This window comes from Aptenodytes patagonicus, chromosome 4 (genome assembly GCF_965638725.1).
Source record: "Aptenodytes patagonicus chromosome 4, bAptPat1.pri.cur, whole genome shotgun sequence".
NCBI classification, from domain to species: domain Eukaryota; kingdom Metazoa; phylum Chordata; class Aves; order Sphenisciformes; family Spheniscidae; genus Aptenodytes; species Aptenodytes patagonicus.
The window spans coordinates 5931301-5945871 of NC_134952.1; the positions used below are offsets into that span (position 1 = coordinate 5931301).

The following is a 14571-nucleotide window of genomic DNA, read 5'->3' on the forward strand; positions in this document are numbered from 1 at the left end:
CAAATCTGTAATGTAAGCTGCAAGGTGAGAGCTACAGTGGATTGATAAGAAAGAAATGCTGTCCCACCTTATGTTGTAGATCACCAGGATGTACACAAAGACAAGTTCACATTATCATACTGATTTTTTTTTTCCCCCCAGCATGAAGATTGAATTTGTCTTAGGAAATGCTCATTAAAAAAATAATTACCCAGGAAGGAATTAGCTCCATTAGTTATAACAAATTGCCCCTAAAATATCAAAGTTCCTCGTTCGTAAAACTGTGGAAGATGAAGAAATGCACCTTTGTCATATGCCCCCAGCCGTAGTATTCCAGCCCCTCCTTCCCTTATCTTCCTACCGGTTATTTTTCCATTAGGATGTGCTCTGGCACCTTCTGTACCACCACCTCCAGCAACTGAGTCTGAATCCCTATCACTTGGGTTTGCCCTTCAGGGCACCATTGGGCACTGGCACGGTAATGCTATATTCTAGGTCTGGAGCAGTCTTGGAAAACGTGGCTATGGAAACCATGTCTTCTCCAATGTCCACCTGAGACCTGTGCCTGCAAATGAGCAGCTTCTTCAGGGCCCGTTGGAAGTCCCGGTTCAGGAAAGCGTAGAGCATCGGGTTGATGGTGGAGTTGCAATACCCTAACCAAGTGATGATCTTGAAGGTGTCAACCAAGACCGTGCTGGTGGAGTCGGTGCCTCTGGCAGCGAGCCAGACATTCAGGACAAAGTACGGCAGCCAGCACAGCACAAAGACTGAAATGATAATGCTAATGGTCCGCGTGGCCTTGTTCTCCAGCTGCAGATGGTTCTGCCGCTTGCTGTTGGGGTGGTAGTGAATCTCCAGGGTCTGAGACATAATACGAGTGGCCTTGAGCCTTGAAGCTCGGTAGATGAAGAAATACATGCTGCACATGACCACGAAGGGAACGAAAAATGCCAGAGCAGAAGCCACGATGGCAAAAATCCAGTTGGTGATGAAGATGCATTCTCTGCCTGCATCGAAGTCCACCCCGGGGATCTCGTTCCAGCCTTGCATGACGGGAAGGAAGGAAATGAGGGAGGAGTACACCCAGACCATGCAGGTCATCACGATGCATCTGCGAAAGGAAAGAGATGGGGAGGGGAGGGAGGGTCTGAGTTATTTTGAGTTGAGAACATCTAGTATGATTCAATCCCCATGGTAACCCGTGTGGGATATCACTGCTCAGCAGTCCCACAGGGCTTGGAGAAGGGAAAAAGCCGGGGTACGACAAGTCCATGCGTGAATATCTCTTAACGATTGGGTAACTGGGTCTGTGATTAACAGAATTGGGGTCAGCGTAAGGGATGCTCAGAGCTGGCTGAAAAAAGAGGAGGAAAGGTTTTACGGAGGATTTTTGGTAATATTTAAAACAACAGCATGTAGATTTTTCTATTTGGTTTCAACTTTAATATCTGGCCATTATCTCATCTTCTGAGGAGCAACAAGGGTAGAGCTGATGGACACCCGATCCTCAGTACCGCTGTAGCAGTACTCTGCGACATGGCGTGCTGCGCAGCCCCTTCCTCGTTTTGGCCACTGCCTGCGCTCCACAGATCGTACACAGCAAGAGTTGCAGTGGGAAAAACATCCCCAAAAGAGCCTGAATCCACCTTGTAAAGCACCCCGCAGCTGCAGTGTCCTCTCTGCCCACCCTCAGACAACTTTCCCCACCCTGCAGTCCTCATTTCAATGTTTCGCATGAAACCTTGACAGGAGCTTAGAAACTCATCCTGTTTTCTCAGCATTTCCCCCATGAATATCACTTCAGAAAACATTGTGAGTTTAAGAGGGGGAAGACTACTGCTACGTGCATTCTCCTGGGTGTCATTTCCCCTAGTCCTTGGGGAAATTCCCATTAAATGCTTGCAAAGGGCAGAAGTTATAGGTACAAGTCAGCCCACGCCACTGGTTTCTGCCCCATTTTGCAACCCATCCTTGACTCAAAAAGTGCTTTCCCAGGAGCATCATCAAACCAGCTCAGCTGCATTCTCCTTTGCTCCTGCACCACGTTAAAGTTTTTCTGCAAAGTTTTAAACGGTGCAAAGATCCTTTTGCCACATCGCTCTACTTTTGGGCAGCAACTGTCAATAGCTCATTTGGTCCCCAGTCAATATAGGCCATGGCCACGTAAAAATTTGGAGGTACCCAAAGTGAGGAGCAACTCCACTCACCTGCCACGGGACATCCTTCTTGAATAGTGGTACGGGGTCACCACGGAGCAGTATCTGTCCAGGCTAATGAAGCACAACGTGACGATGGACGCAGTGCAGAACATGACATCAAAGGAGATCCAGACTTTGCAGAACAGCTTCCCGAACAACCACATCCCTGTCACCTCGTAAACGATACTGCCAGACAAAACGGGTCGAAATCAAAACTAGAAGGACTGATTTCGTGCATTTCTTCAAGACTCCACTGAGGTAACATCATATTTTAACATGGAGGTACTAAGGATGGGTGTGCAGCTCAGTTAGACCGCAGGGATTCATCCTCAAAGTGCAACCCAATGCAATAACCCACAGGTGGGCATGGCTGAAGAAGACCAAACCTATGCTTCTTGCCTGCACTCTGTTACAAGCAGGTGCCTTGAGAGAGGTACTTTGCCCCCCCCCGAGCTCCCCAAATTTACACCTGCACAGGTTTGTTTATCACAGCTTTTTCCAGTGCCCTATGCAGCACAGACTTTTACGATTTCTCTCCAATTCCTGGGGCATGGAAGATGCTCCCTCCTCCAAGAAACTCACTTTTCATCTGGTCTCATGCTTCAAAACTAGAGGATTTCAACTCTTGGTTTAAAAAAAAAAAAAGTCCTAGGAGGAAGCCTATGCAGCTTGTACGTTATGTAGCTCACAAATGCCTCAGCGAGGTAAACACACCAGCGAAAACCAGACATTATGCCAAAATTATTTCTAACAAAGTCAAGAGGGGCCTGTAAGAAGTGAGCAGCGAAGGAAGGAACATATGGCAGCTGTAGGAAGGCTGATACATGTTTCGATAGCATTCAGTCAGATGCCGTTCGCTTCCCCTTTCTTTCACCAGCTTTCTGCAACTCCTGGGGCACTGCTGAAATAACCATTGTGTGTGAATTTGATGTGAAAGGCTGAGTAACTACCTAGTCCTGCAAAGCTTTAATTATCCTGTAACTTCACAGCTTGCTGGTCAAACACAGTGAAAGTAGGGCTGCTGCGCTGCAGTGCACTCGGGTGGGCTCTGCCGTCCAGCAAGGGCAGAAAGAGTCACCTTGATGTCAGCGGAGTTAGAAACCAACCCCTGCTCTGCATCTAATTAGCAACAACTCATTAAAATGACTTTATGAAGGTTCTTTCAGAGCACAACTAATGTAAGTGGGCGCAGCGCTGGCTGAAGGGCCCCAGCCCTCGGCAGCTTTTTGTTATGCAGGATGCTACGCAAAAATTCAAGCAAACGTTAATCTGCAACAGAACCTGTCCCTACACCGTGGTGGCCTCCACGTGGGCAGCACAGAGGGTCCCGCGGCGCACACATGGAAAGGTTTCATGGCTCTTTTTTAGATGGGGAAATGAGACATATAGAAGTTGAAGCACGGGTCCAGTAACGGACTTGGGTGTCTTGGTGCCACTCCTGAAAAGCCCTCAAAGCCTGTGGTGTGAGCACTGCGGCCATCCAGCAGTGGACCATGCTGCTGTCGTGAACATCCCTGCACACAGATCCCAGCTGAGCAGGCACCTAGCTCCCGTCAGCATCTGGTGGGGTGCTCCTGACCTAGCAGATGTTCTCACAGCACAGGGTAGCGGATACCTGTTCCCTCTTCTCTGATGCATGAAGTCTCTGCAGCCTGGAGATGATGCTGATTAAAAAGGAATAATAAAAGCCCAAAGAAATGCACAGTATGAGCAGAAGTGAAGTCACCTCCGTGTTTCACTTACACTTGCAGAAGAAAAGAGTAGCTGGAAATACTCAGCCTGGAAACGACTGGGCTGGCTGGAGTACTGTCCTGATTTCGGCAGGGATAGAGTTAATTTTCATCCTAGCGGCTGGTACAGTGCTGTGTTTTGGATTTAGGATGAGAATAATGTTGATAACACACCGATGTTTTAGTTGTTGCTAAGCAGTGTTTATACTCAGTCGAGGACTTTTCAGCTTCCCATGCTCTGCCAGCGAGGAGGTGCACAAGAGCTGGGAGGGGGCACAGCCAGGACAGCTGACCCCAACTGGCCAGAGGGACATTCCATACCATGGGACGTCATGCTCAGTACATAAACTGGGGAAAGCTGGCTGGGGGGCAGCGATCGCTGCTCGGGGACTGGCTGGGCGTCAGTCGGCGGGTGGTGAGTGGTTGCATCACTTGTTTTTCCTGAGTTTTGTTCCTTTCTCTCTGTTGTTGTTTTCCTTTTCACTACAACTTCTTCTTATTGTTGTTGTTGTTATTATTATTATAATATTTCAATTATTAAATTGTTCTTATCCCAACCCACGAGTTTTCTCACTTTTGCTCTTCCCATTCTCTCCCCCATCCCACCGGGGGGGGGGGGAGTGAGCGAGCGGCTGTGCGGTGCTTGGTTGCTGACAGCGGTTAAGCCATGACAAGTACCCAGACGACAAGCTAAGCACAGCTGAACCACTCCTGCAAACAAGCCAAACCAGGAACAAAGCGGAAGTCTTACTCTTATGAAATTAAGGCACCAGGCGACAACCTTGGGTTTCCTTTCTAAGAAATCACAAAACTTCTTATTCCTGAGCCAAACTGGCTCCTAAGATAATTTCTTTTCCTTCTCTTTGGCATGTGCTAACATGCCAACTGAGAAGCAAACTGCAATTCAAGAGCAATATAGATACAAAGCTGAGACGGTAGGAAAAATGTGGACCAAGAGCCACTCCATCAGCAGGGCCAAACAACGCCAGAGATGGCAGGGTCCGTTCCTCACCACGTGGCCCACCAAGACCTGGAAAGGCTTCACATCAGGTGATGCTGGAGCATTCAGGAGGGGCACAAAGCATCAATTGTGCCCTGATGTTTGCTCCCCTTCATAATTTTTTTTTTATTAAATAAGACATCACTCTCCTAGGTGAGCTATCTTCTCTCTGGCTGCATAGCGAAGCCATTGGTTTTCATGGAAATCCTTCCCCCCTTGTAATGCCCTCTACCATCCTTTGACAGGACAAGGGGGAATGGTTTTAAACTAAAAGAGGGTAGATTCAGACTAGATATAAGGAAGCAATTTTTGACGCTGAGGGTGGTGAAACACTGGCACAGGTTGCCCAGAGAGGTGGTGGATGCCCCATCCCTGGAAACGTTCCAGGTCAGGTTGGACGGGGCTGTGAGCAACATGATCTAGTTGAAGATGTCCCTGCCCACGGCAGGGGGGGTTGGACTAGATGACCTTTAGAGGTCCCTTCCAACTCAAACACTTCTATGATTCTGTGATCTTTCCCCTCCCCTCATATTCTTCACAGCTGTGGTCCCCTCCTCATCCCTGTTGTGCCCGTCTCCTTTCTTGTTGGGCGTGAGAAGTGACAGATTTCCCAATGAAACATATTTTCAGCTGCTGCTTCTCATTCCTTCCATGCTTTCCTGGGAGCCTAGAAGTAGGAATTGTCCGATTTCCTTCCCTTTGCTTTCCTAACTGAGCAAAACCTAGTGCCAAACCCCCTCTTTCTCTTGTCAAGGAAGAGGTCTTACTCCGGTTAGAGGGGATGCTATCAGTCTTACAGGGGGAAATTACAGCTGCCGAGACACCTACCTCTTTGCTACCGCTCCCTCCCATCACCCAGATTGCAAATACCATGTCAGAAGGTGGGAGGCAGAAGTAACGAGGATGCTGGGTAACTGGAAATGCCCAAACTCCATTTAGAAGAAAAAGAAAAAATTGAGGACAGGTATTGCCAAGCACGAGCAGAACATGGAGACACCAGAGGAGTCATCAGGTGGACAACAGCCAAATTCGGAGAGGAAGCAGTGATAGAGATTGTCAGCTGGAATTCACTCCAAAACAGGAATTGTTCAGTTTTGTCTTCTTTGAGCAAAGGGGGTGCTGCCGTTCCTGGGTGAGATGGGGGTAATGGAGAAGGCGATCTGGAGGGATGGCTGGAGTGGGTGGAAGAGCAGGTGATGCTGTGCAGTCCCAGAGAGGAGCCCTTAAGACAGCTGGGCTGGACTGGGATGAAAACCCCTCATTTCTGGGCTTAACAAGAACATGGAAAGGAAAAGAAAAATAGCCCAGGGAAATGCCAGGTAGCAGAAAGATTGTTGCTTTAGCAATAGCAGAAAGATTTGTGCTTTAGTGTTTTAGTGTACTCGGCCCTGGTGAGGCCGCACCTCAAATACTGTGTTCAGTTTTGGGCCCCTCACTACAAGAGGGACGTTGAGGTGCTGGAGCGTGTCCAGAGAAGGGCAACGAGGCTGGTGAGGGGTCTGGAGAACAAGTCTGATGAGGAGCGGCTGAGGGAACTGGGGTTGTTTAGCCTGGAGAAAAGGAGGCTGAGGGGAGACCTCATCGCGCTCTACAACTCCCTGAAAGGAGGTTGTAGCGAGGTGGGTGTTGGTCTCTTCTCCCAAGTAACAAGCGATAGGACGAGAGGAAATGGCCTCAAGTTGCGCCAGGGGATGTTTAGATTGGACGTGAGGAAAAATGTCTTTCCTGAAAGAGTGGTGAAACATTGGAACAGGCTGCCCAGGGAAGCGGTTGAGTCCCCATCCCTGGAGGTATTTAAAAGACGTGTAGATGAGGCACTTAGGGACATGGTTTAGTGGGCATGGGGGTGTTGGGTCGATGGTTGGACTCGATGATCTTAGAGGTCTTTTCCAACCTTAATGATTCTATAATTCTATGATTCTATGATTCTATGATAATACAAATCTCCCAGTTAAGTCACTACCCTCATTCCCACCGACTTTAATAGGGTAGGAGAGGTTAGATCATCATACAGCTAAGCTGCAATCCAAGCCCCCAGGCAGATATTTGTAGCACCAGGTGGAGGGGAGAGACAGGTGAATACAGATGGATGATTTCAGAACCTGAACTTAAAAATTCACTGAGCTTAGAATTGAAATTGGCAGTAATATTTTTTAAAGGGCATCATTAACTGCTTTTTTTTCACCTGACACTATAAACTTATAACGCCGTTTGTAATTGCTTGTTGGGAAAATATGTTTCGGTGCCAAAATCAAAAGTGTAGGCAGCCCTGTGAGAACTGAAGCACAGAACGTGAAAAGAGTCCAGCTTCTTCATATTGCTCCAAGAACACTAAATAGGGTGCAACCCCCTGCTTTACACAAACCTACAGCCATTTTGCAGCACAGGACGGCCAGAGCCTACAAGTAAACTGCTTTCTGGATTTGTTTTACTATGTTTTAGCCGGGTAGTGAAGCTCCTGTAAATATAAACCTCAAGCAGGGACAACTGCCCTCTGAAGTGCCTCTTCCTCCATTAAATATAGGGGGAGCCTAAATTACCCTACTTACACTAAAATAAAATCCTTACATTTATACAGAGAGAGGGGAGATGGCCTTTGTCCCCATGTCAACACTGCCAGTTATGGATGTGCGATGCAGTCAGGCAATAGAGGCAAAACAATTCCCCCAAGTGCAGCGAATCCCATTTGTTATCCCACTGCAGACTGCAATTCTTCTAGTCTGTTCATGCAGGCAAAAGATTTATTTTGCAAGGTCGCCAGCCTTCCCCACGAACTCCACCGGTGCGTTGTCTGAACCAGAAGGAACAATCAAAATTCTGTGTTTCACCAAGAATATGAAGAATAACATCTCAGCAACAGCCTTTCAAGTTCAGTAATACGAAATCATCCATTTTCTTACACTAGTAAGGATCTTTTTTACTTCTCCCCTCCACTACCAGAAAACAAAAGATAAGGTTAAAGAAGTGTAAAATTGAAAGCACAGAATTTAACTCCACTAATTTCAATAGTCATTCTTGACTAAGAAAAATGAGGGAAAAATACACTCCGTGATTTGCTCTACCTCTGAAACGCAAGCAGGATCCACGCAGTCATTGCACTTAATGCTGACACACCAGTGACAGTCCTCATCTCACATTCCCCAAACACTCAAAGCATGAAAAATCATCCAGCAACCACGTTGGCCCCGGGTGCAACACAGAGCTAGTCCTGGGAGAGGGGACTCATCGCACTGGAGCCACCTGAAAGGCTGGATGTCTAGTTCAGACCAGCAGCCAGGGTCCCTCTATAGCCAACAGGAGAAATACCCTTGGGAAGTCTCCTCCATTCTTTATACGGGGAGCCATTATAAAGGGTAGGGAAATTGAGGCACAGAAGCACATACGATCACTGACCCACAGTTAAGCTCTTTGGAGAGCCCAGCCCTAAGCACAGCACGTGAACTTCTAGCCGGCCCTGCTCAAACAGCGGCTGCTGAGCTAGGAGAGATGACATTGCACGCACACGCTGCCGTCCGATGCCTTACCAGCACTTCTTACCTAAAGGGCATGACCAGACAAGCTACAAGGAAATCTGCCATGGCTAAGGACATGATAAACATATAGGTGACGGTGCGCAGCCTCTTTTCCACCACCGGGCAGATGAAGACTACCATATTTCCCAGGAGCGTGATCAAGTCAATGAGGGTTAGTATCAGTCCAATGACCACCTCCTGGAGGCCGATCCCGGCCCGGTTGCCACCTCCTTTCACAAAGGAGGAGGCTGCAGAGGAGAAATTAGAAAGCCAAGAGTCATTTTTGTCCATCAGCATCTTCCCACTGTTAAAATCTGAAAGAGAAGAAAGGGGAAAAAAAAAAAAAAAAGGACTTTAATGCACATGACTTGTAGGTCTATGAAAGGAAGTACAGAAATAATGTTTGTATTTCGTTTACTTCAAGAAAAATCCACACACCCTGCTGTGTCTGTGCCATCACTGTCCCATGGTTATCAGTCCGTTAGAAGCATCTGAAATCCTCAGGGTGAGGACAAATACACAGCACTGGCTGAAGTCCTTCATGGCAATTAAAAGCCCTCCTGTGAACGAAAATGCATCATCAGGCAAAGCCTGATACAGAAAAAAAAGCACTGAGAGCAGAGAGAGGACAAGCAAGCAACCAAATCCAAAATTAAAGCAGCTCTGCTAAATCCCACTGAACAGCATGCCGTGTTCACAAAATACGGGGGTTGGAACTAGACAGTCTTTGAGGTCCCTTCCAAGCCAAACCATTCTATGATTCTATGATTCTATATTCTCATTATCATCTTTGCCACCCGCAGACCGGGTGAGACTGCTTGCCCAGGCTGGCTGTTCTCGTAACCCCACTACTCAGTACATGCTCTGGGTTGTCCCGGTACTTTTTTAGACTCTGAAGTTAAGAGCTTTTTACTACCATGGTGGGCAGCTCCATCCTACAGTCTGAACGGCCATGCAGAGCTGCCAGCAACCACACAGGGAGCTTAATGAAACATTCCAGGTCAGGTTGGACAGGGCTCTGAGCAACCTGATCTAGTTGAAGATGTCCCTGCCCACGGCAGGGGGGTTGGACTAGATGGCCTTTAGAGGTCCCTTCCAACCCAAACTATTCTATGATTCTATAACACAAGTAAGCAAGTAGTTGAGGCGTCTCAGGTGCAGCAGTGACCTCAGACTCATGTCCCCTTCAGTGCCCAGCTGGGAGAGGATGCTCCCAACTCCGTAATGGGGGACTTCTCAGTCGAGGAAGTTCACGTGCTTGTGTCCACAGCTCAGTTCCCAGACTTTGACCGAGTGGTGTCACAGGTACCTGGGAAGGTGGGAATGATGCGCTGCAAAAATTCCAGCAGTTCAAAATTCACTGGTGTGGCTAATGGGAACACAAAGACAAAACTTGTGGGGAAAAGAAATTATAGAAATATGTCCAGACATCAAATTGTTATATTTGAATACCGCCACTTCTCCCGTGACTGGGCTCTGCTTCCACAGTACCCTCAGGTCAATCCCACATCTCCAGGGCATCTCTACTGAGTGCAGTGTGGGAATGGGTCAGGATGAACATCCATGTAGTCCAACATGCCTTATCTCACAGTGGCCAAACTTTGCCTTAGGAGGATCATAAGAATAAAGCAGCACATAGCAAAATTTCCCCGATGTCTGTTTTTCCTTCCAGCAGCCTCTGATCCTGAATTACCTCTAAAGATGGTTTCAAGGACTTCTAAATCATGAAGTTGTCCTGCTTGCCCTGGGGCCCATGCAAACTTTTAGCATCCATGACCTCCTATAGCAACAACTTCCACAGCTCAGCTATGCACCGTGCAAAGAAACACCTCTTCTTGCTTGTTTTGAGCCTGTCACCAGCTAGTTTCATTTGATGCCCTCTGGTCCTTGTATTGGAAGAGACATCACGCAAGCAATCCCCATCCACTCTCCCAATGCCACTGGTGGGCTCTTTAATCTCTGTCACATCCCTCAGCCCCCTCGTCATCTCTTGGTCAGGCTGAGGAGCCTTCGCCACTTGCTCATTCCTCGTACAGAAGCGATTGAGGACTCCTGGCCATCCCTCCCACTCCTCTGAGCTTCTGAGGTGGACCAAAACTGCAAACAATTTCCAAGAGGTAAATGCACTGTGGGTTTACGTAAGGGCATAATGATGTTCTCTGTTTTGTCCTGCTTCCCTTTCATAACAATCCCTAATGTGGTTTGCTGCTTTTGATTGGCACTTAGCACTGAGCTGACCTTTCCACAGAACTGCCTATCGCCGTCCAAAGATCTCGTTCCTGAGCAGTAACAGTCAGCTCAGAGCCCGCTGCTTTAGGTTGGAAAATAGGATGAAATGAGGAAATCAGGTTGTCTCCATCTTCCCCAAACTCCATCACTTCACAGTTGAATTTCTTCTTCCATTTTAATGCTCACTGAGCCTCACAAAAGCTTTTCTGCAATTCTTTAAGCCAGGCCTTATCCTTCATGCCCTGATTAAACTTTATTTCGCCTGCAAATATCACCACTTCACGATTCACAATTTTTCCAGTTAGAGATTTCTTGAACCCCACATATCCCAGCCCCTACCCCTGTAAAGAGCACTGCTGACCTCTCTTCCACACGGTAACTCACTGCCCACTTCCCCCCTGCATTTCACCTTTCAGACAAGTATTTATTCACACAAGGAACTTCCTTCTTAACTCAGGACTATTAAGTTTCCTTAAAAGCCCCCGCCATGAGGGACCATATTGAAAACCTTTCAGAAATCCAAGCAGACTACATCAACTAGGTGCTTCTCATCCACATACTTGCTGACTTCTTCCAAGCACTCCCATACGATTGTGAGGCTGGGCTGCCTTTTGTAAAAGCAATACTGACCTTTTCCTTGGATGTAATCATGTATTACGTGCACCCACTCATCCTTCAAAATTCTCAGCTCCCTCCCCTGACTTCTATTTACTTGCAGGATTTAGTGGTTTCCTTTCTTTCAAGTTAAAAAATAAAAATCAAGAAATGACTAAAGCTGTCTAGAAAAAATTGAGAAGAAAAGCTCCTCCTCTGCCCCTCCTCACCGGAGCTGGGACTTGCTGACTGAGACCTGAAGCTCTCCTGCTCCTCCAGCGCTGAGAACAAGCAGGTTTGTTGGACATCAAGCTCTGTGGCAGGCCCCTGAGCAGGAGCTGCTAAAAGTCTACAGGGTGTCTTAAGCACATCAGTCTTAATGAAAATGTTCCTTGGACAGCATTTCACATCCTGATAACACCCTATAAAAATAAAATAAAAAATCCTGTCTCCAGCTCTCACGTTATTGACAGGAAAGAGGATAAGCTGCACCATTCTTTCTAACAACCCCACTGAGGATGTCATCAAACTGGATGAGCTCCTGCGGAAGGGTTTGATTTCAATGCGGCCACACTTCCTGGCAGAAAAATCGTTCAGCCCGTTCTCCTCCCTATGTGGTCCGCACAGACGGCACAGTGAGTGCTGGCTGGCAAAACCACGTGGTGATAACCCACGGCCGCACAGCCAGCCAAGTTGCAGAGCCTGCCACTGCAAGGTCCATTACATGGTCCACATCCATCTTCCAGCTCATCTGGTCATCTGCCATCCCCCGTACCTGCTGGGAGATGCTGGTGTCCTCAGACCTCCGGGGCCCCTGCGAGGTCTGGAAACAGTCGTCTGATTTCTGAGTTGATCCCTAACCAGTTTAAGCACGTGAACACCACCCAGTCAGCCCTATGTTCTCCCAGAAGAGCGGGCAGCATTAAGACAGGCTCCCAAGACGTGAACAGCAAAAATCAGGGTTAATGAAAAAACCAATGGTTTAAAAAATCAATGTCAGATTTTAAGGTTTAAAAAATCAGGTCTTAAGGTTTAAAAAACCTATGTCAAATATTTGGTCTATGGCCTTGAATAATCATAGATGAGAATGCCGGATTCGTTATTCGGGTTTTTTAGATGTAACACTGAAACAAGAAGGTTTAGAAGTCACATATTCCTTCTCCTGCAAACAATGACTGTGCTCACACGGTTGTTAAGTATTTATCAGTGTTAGTAAAACTCTAATTAAAGCAGATCATTACTTACACAACGTTTCTCTGGTACTGATCTGTGAACACACACTCCACTCTAAGTAGAATTAGGGCACAGCTATTAGAGTTCATCTTTGCAAGCTCTCTATGCTACTCAAGTACCACCTTAGCCACCAGCCTGGGCTAAAAGGTCTTCTCAAGTGAAAAATTAACAGCAGGTTGCTTAATGCAGGATACATCTAGGAGCATGACACAACGATGCACAAATACAGGAGACAAATGTGCCCGCACTCACAAAACATTAAAGAAACACTCTCTTGGTCATACTATTTTTTCGTCAACACAAAGACAGGCTGAGGGGCTGGAAATGAGACTCTCCTCATTTGACATCCATGATTTCTCTGACAACAAAAAGAAGGGATGATGGATGCTTGAAACTTCAGGTTTGAACCCTGAAGTCTAATTCAGGGTGCAGATAACAGGGTCCTGCTGCTCCTGGCTCCTTTTCAAGGATCCCCAGGCAGAGAGTCCCTGGAAGCTCATCCGCAGCCTGTGTCACAGCCAAGCACCCAAGCTTGATGTCTCTCATCTTTTTTGCCTCTGACTGGGCAGCCAGCAACTTACCTCTCGCTAAGAAGTGCTACTCCTGAACCATCTGGAGGATTGTTAATACAGGAAAGCGGGGGATGATACAGTCTTAACATCTCTGTGGAAATCTTTGGGACAAAGCGGGATGTGCCATCCTTCCAAGGGATGTACTTCCACAACTTAAATATGGGAGCTTTTAAATTTTCCTATGAGCTGCAGCAGCTCGTGTGGTTAGGCTGCTGATATAGCACAGTGTCTTTCTTTAACATCAGTCTTTCAGCCTTTCCTGTAAGGAGCCTTCTTAAATCAATGGGATAAATGTCCAGTTGTACCATGATGTGGGATCATCCCAGGTTTTTTGGGGATCTCAGATGCCTTAGGGTTGGCGTTGTCCTTATTCGGACATTACAGTTTTGTTTCCCTTCAAAAACTGATGGGCTAGATTCTGTTCTCAGGCTGCCTGAGAGAAGCAACTCCATCATTTCAGCAGTTTTCCTTTAATATACTGAAAGTTTGACCTAATATATTCAGCAGACAAATCCCAAGTAAAAGGTTAATTTCATCACTAAATGGTACGTTTTGATGGCAGGGAAGGAAAAAAACCCTCTGCAATCTCAAGGCTGATTGCACTGTAAAATCTTATAGGAATTAAGAAAATTGGAAATATATTTGCTGCCAGGCTCTGCTCCTCTGCTAAACTGAGTACGAATCAGCGTATGGCAGCATGCAACCGTACCTGCCCCAGGACCTCAGAACACATTTCCCTGCTGCCCTCTGCCACGAGCCGAGACTGCAGTGGCTCAGTAATTTGTCGAAGAGTGCATTGCTCTGCAAGGCTGGTGTGCAGTGATAAAGGAGGAGGAACATCCCTGGGGATGCTTCCACCTGTAAAACATGCACTCAGGGAGGCCATGAAGCAAGAGAGCCTTCGCACTGATTTTCCTTCTCTCTCTGTCTCCCTCAATACAACTTTCCCATTTGAAGGGCAGCATTTCTCAGGGCACGAACGGTTTCTTTCCACCCCCAAATCAGCGCAGAACAACTCCTACAACCTCTCCGACAGCTAACCAGCCCCAGGTCTGGAAACCCAGCAGAGGCAACGGCGCGATCCTTACCTTCAAAACAGACCGTTGAACACAGCCAGCCAGCTTGAAGCAGCTCAGTGGTACCGCTGAGCCGGGTGCGTGGTGCTTTTCCCAGCAGCAGGGCACAAGGGACTCACGCCAGCTCGCAGGACTCCCAGATCCCATCCCACGGAGCTGCTCCCAGCCTGACTGTGCACGACCAATGGTTCCTGCCCCAGCGCAGGATGTCGAACCCCCACCTATGAGACAGCACAGCGGTTTGCCCTTTGAGATCTCCCCCCCCAGCAGAAGTGCACACTCTTCTGCAGCAAAAGCAAGTCTATCGCAACCACTTCTCCGAGGAGCGAGGAGAGACTGAAGCGCGATCACAGCCGCAAAACTCAAGGCAAAGTTAAACCCATGCTGCAAACGTGGGGGTGCCCATCGGCATTAGGGGAGCAACTGAGCTGGGGTGCCAAACCCCAAC

The 14571-nt window shown here is 47.6% G+C and overlaps 1 protein-coding gene across 1 annotated transcript; it reads right to left on the minus strand.

Moving 5' to 3' along the window:
- On the minus strand, positions 1-14296 carry LOC143160001 (histamine H2 receptor-like). Its single transcript, XM_076337558.1, has 5 exons — positions 14136-14296; positions 8858-8979; positions 8445-8733; positions 2187-2363; positions 1-1090 (listed from the first exon to the last, which is right to left on the minus strand). Exons 2-5 carry the CDS (start codon positions 8874-8876, stop codon positions 415-417), a joined length of 1161 nt encoding a protein of 386 aa, XP_076193673.1. The 5' UTR covers positions 8877-8979; positions 14136-14296; the 3' UTR covers positions 1-414.
- Between the last annotated feature and the right edge of the window lie 275 nt (positions 14297-14571).

Bases quoted from the DNA above. Each gene is read 5' to 3' on its own strand.
- LOC143160001 (XM_076337558.1), bottom strand. The intron at 2,364-8,444 runs GTAAGAAGTGCT...TTTGTCTGGCAG, and splicing joins TGTCTGGTCATGCCCTTTAG to TATCGTTTACGAGGTGACAG. The intron at 1,091-2,186 runs GTGAGTGGAGTT...TTCCTTTCGCAG, and splicing joins AGAAGGATGTCCCGTGGCAG to ATGCATCGTGATGACCTGCA.